Below are 3,319 nucleotides of genomic sequence, written 5' to 3' on the forward strand. Positions count from 1 at the left end.
TCGATGGACCTTATGGACCTTATGGACTTGTACAGGAAAGGATTCCTGCCACCTGAATACACTGAAATATATCACTGAACATAAGAACACTTCACAGTCACGACTGTGTTCACTGAACGGCTAATCACTCGTTTCCTTATACAGGAAAGAATTTCAGCCACCTGAATGCACTGAAATATATCACTGAACATAAGAACACTTCACAGTCACGACTGAAATATATCACTGAACATAAGAACACTTCACAGTCACGACTGAAATATATCACTGAACATAAGAACACTTCACAGTCACGACTATGTTCACTGAACGGCTGATCACTCGTCTCCTTACGCTGACCGCTGCAGTCTCTGAGAGGAGAGGAAGAGGAAGGACGGCCATTGCCATCCCTCTTAGATGAGAAGACCGGTTCATCATCACAGGAAATCGGGTGCTCGAACCCCACAGTACAAGGTAGCGATGTTGGGATCAACTTCATCAGGAACACGGTATCGATTTCTAACGGGACCATCAGACGCCCCGAAATCCACTGGCCCAGTAGCTTCGTTGGACAGGAGACTATGGGGTTCCCCAGAGGCTCCTGCCACACGACCCTCGTCAGCATCGGCAACAGCCACAGGCCCAGGAGGGTCAGCATCGGCTACAGCCACAGGCCCAGGAGGTTCAACATTGGCGACAGCCACAGGCCCAGGAGGTTCAACATTGGCGACAGCCACAGGCCCAGGAGGTTCAACATTGGCGACAGCCACAGGCCCAGGAGGTTCAACATTGGCGACAGCCACAGGCCCAGGAGGGTCAGCATCGGCGACAGCCACAGGCCCAGGAGGTTCAACATTGGCGACAGCCACAGGCCCAGGAGGTTCAACATTGGCGACAGCCACAGGCCCAGGAGGTTCAACATTGGCGACAGCCACAGGCCCAGGAGGTTCAGCATCGGCGACAGCCACAGGCCCAGGAGGTTCAGCATCGGCGACAGCCACAGGCCCAGGAGGTTCAACATTGGCGACAGCCACAGGCCCAGGAGGTTCAACATTGGCGACAGCCACAGGCCCAGGAGGTTCAACATTGGCGACAGCCACAGGCCCAGGAGGGTCAGCATCGGCGACAGCCACAGGCCCAGGAGGTTCAACATTGGCGACAGCCACAGGCCCAGGAGGTTCAACATTGGCGACAGCCACAGGCCCAGGAGGGTCAGCATCGGCGACAGCCACAGGCCCAGGAGGTTCAACATTGGCGACAGCCACAGGCCCAGGAGGTTCAACATTGGCGACAGCCACAGGCCCAGGAGGGTCAGCATCGGCGCCATTAATGAAGCAGCCTCACAGACCATACCCAAAACTCGGCCTGGGTCCAGAAGTCACAATGACGCCTGGTACTTCAATGACGAGATCAGGGAGGTCAACCACAGGGTGAACATGTGCCGAAAACTATTCCAAAGGCAAAGAACCCCTGACAACTTATCCCTCCTAAGGGAGGCTGTCACGGATGCCAAGGAAACTGCCAACAGAGTCAGGCAGGAAAAGTGGCTGGAATGGTGTGAGTCCTTTGACCACCAAACCACCCTTTCAGAGCTGTGGCAACGGGTCAAGCGAGCTACCAGCCGCTCAGCCCCGAGGTGCACCCATCACGACCCCCAAGCAGAGGCTAACAGACTGGCGCACGAGTTCAGTCTACCAGCCGAGCTGAGGGCAAGACAAGAGCGTCTACAGCCAGACAACAGATCAGAGAAAGGGCAGCCGAACCCGATAACTCAGACGTTATCTTTTCTCTGAGGGAACTAAGGAAAGCCTATAAAACCAGTTCCAACACAGCCCCGGGCTCTGATGGGATCTCGTACCCCATTATCTCCCACCTAGGACTAGCAGGTGAGCGTGCACTCTTGCAACTCATCAACAAGTCCTGGGAAACTTCCACTCTACCCCAGAGTTGGAAGAGGGCTACCATAGTTCCCGTCCCAAAACCAAAGGAGCCGGGGAAGTACCGCCCCATCTCTCTGCTCAGCTGTCTGGCCAAGACGGCTGAGAGGATGGTACTAAACCGGCTTCAATGGGAAATGGGACCCCCGCACGAACACCTCCACGGTTTCACAAGGGGCATGGGCACAGCACACAGCATAGCCACGCTCTTAAGCACAATCAGCAAGGGCCCAGCTGTGGTGGTATTCCTTGACCTGGAGAAGGCTTTTGAACTGGCAAGTCCGCTTGCCATTCAGGAAAGCCTGATCCAGAAGGGAATCAGAGGAAAGCTCTTGGCTTGGATAGGTGACTACTTCAGGAACAGGACTGCCAACGTCAAATTCCAGGGTCACCTATCGCAGCACATGCCGCTCGAAAATGGAGCGCCACAGGGTGGGGTTCTCAGTCCAGTCCTATTTAACACTTTAATGTCCTTCATCCTCAACATAAACCTTCCAGTGGGGTGCAAGATCATCTCGTATGCAGACGATCTCGCTATCACCTCCACTGGACCACGCAGCCAGAATAAAGCCCAGCGTTGTCTGGACCTCGTGTCAGAGGAGTGTTTTAGGACAGGACTAAAGATCTCTGCAGCCAAATCCAAAGCCATGGCTCTGAGACAGAGAGTTCGAGGCACAAGACTGAAAATCCAGGGAGTGGAATTAGAATGGGTCCAGGACTACCTATACCTTGGGGTAAGGATAGACCGGACCCTCTCCTTCCATAAGGAGGTCCAGTACCTGGTTGACCGAACCAAAGCAAGACTGTCCGTCATGAGAGCAATGACTGGGAGACGCATAGGGGCCAGACACAAAGTACTAAGATCATTCTATGTACATGCTGTCCGGCCCATTGTGGACTATGCCTCAGTCGCTCTAATTGCTGCAAAGAAAAAGCACACAGACAAATTAGAAATAGTCCAAAATGAAGCTGCCAGGATCATTCTGGGTGCCCCGAGGTGGACGAAGGTCCTCAACCTCCTGATGGAGGCAAACCTTTTCCCCCTGGACTCACGAATCGATCTAATGGCAACACAATTCCTGTCAAAGGTCATCCAGGCTCCCAGGAACACAAGCCTAAGACAAAAATTAGTCAGATGCCTCGAACAAGACAACGAGCTCGTTGCAAACAACTCCTGGCTGTCTCATACAGCCAGGGTGTTGATACGCCATCAGCTCAAAGAACAGCTTCTTGCTAAGGGCATGGACTCCCCCCACCCCGACTTTGCCGAAGCCCCGCCGTGGGCACTGAGCCTGATAGAGTTCAACATAATGAGCCTGTCAATGAAAAAGAGCCTATACCCCATGCCTAGCCTAAAGGCAGAAGCCCACAGGGTCATTGCAGCCATCACTCCTCCGGGTAGT

At 53.8% G+C, this 3,319-nt stretch overlaps 1 protein-coding gene across 1 annotated transcript in view; it reads right to left on the reverse strand.

Moving 5' to 3' along the window:
* Positions 1–416: 416 nt before the first annotated feature.
* LOC125046466 (formin-2-like) overlaps positions 417–3,319 on the reverse strand; it is a 6,474-nt gene continuing 3,571 nt past the window's right edge. The window contains exon 3 of the mRNA XM_047644245.1: positions 417–1,318. Within this exon, the coding sequence (XP_047500201.1) occupies positions 417–1,318 (902 nt within the window). The remainder of the gene's footprint in view (positions 1,319–3,319) is intronic.

This window comes from Penaeus chinensis, chromosome 39, assembly GCF_019202785.1.
Source record: "Penaeus chinensis breed Huanghai No. 1 chromosome 39, ASM1920278v2, whole genome shotgun sequence".
NCBI lineage: Eukaryota > Metazoa > Arthropoda > Malacostraca > Decapoda > Penaeidae > Penaeus > Penaeus chinensis.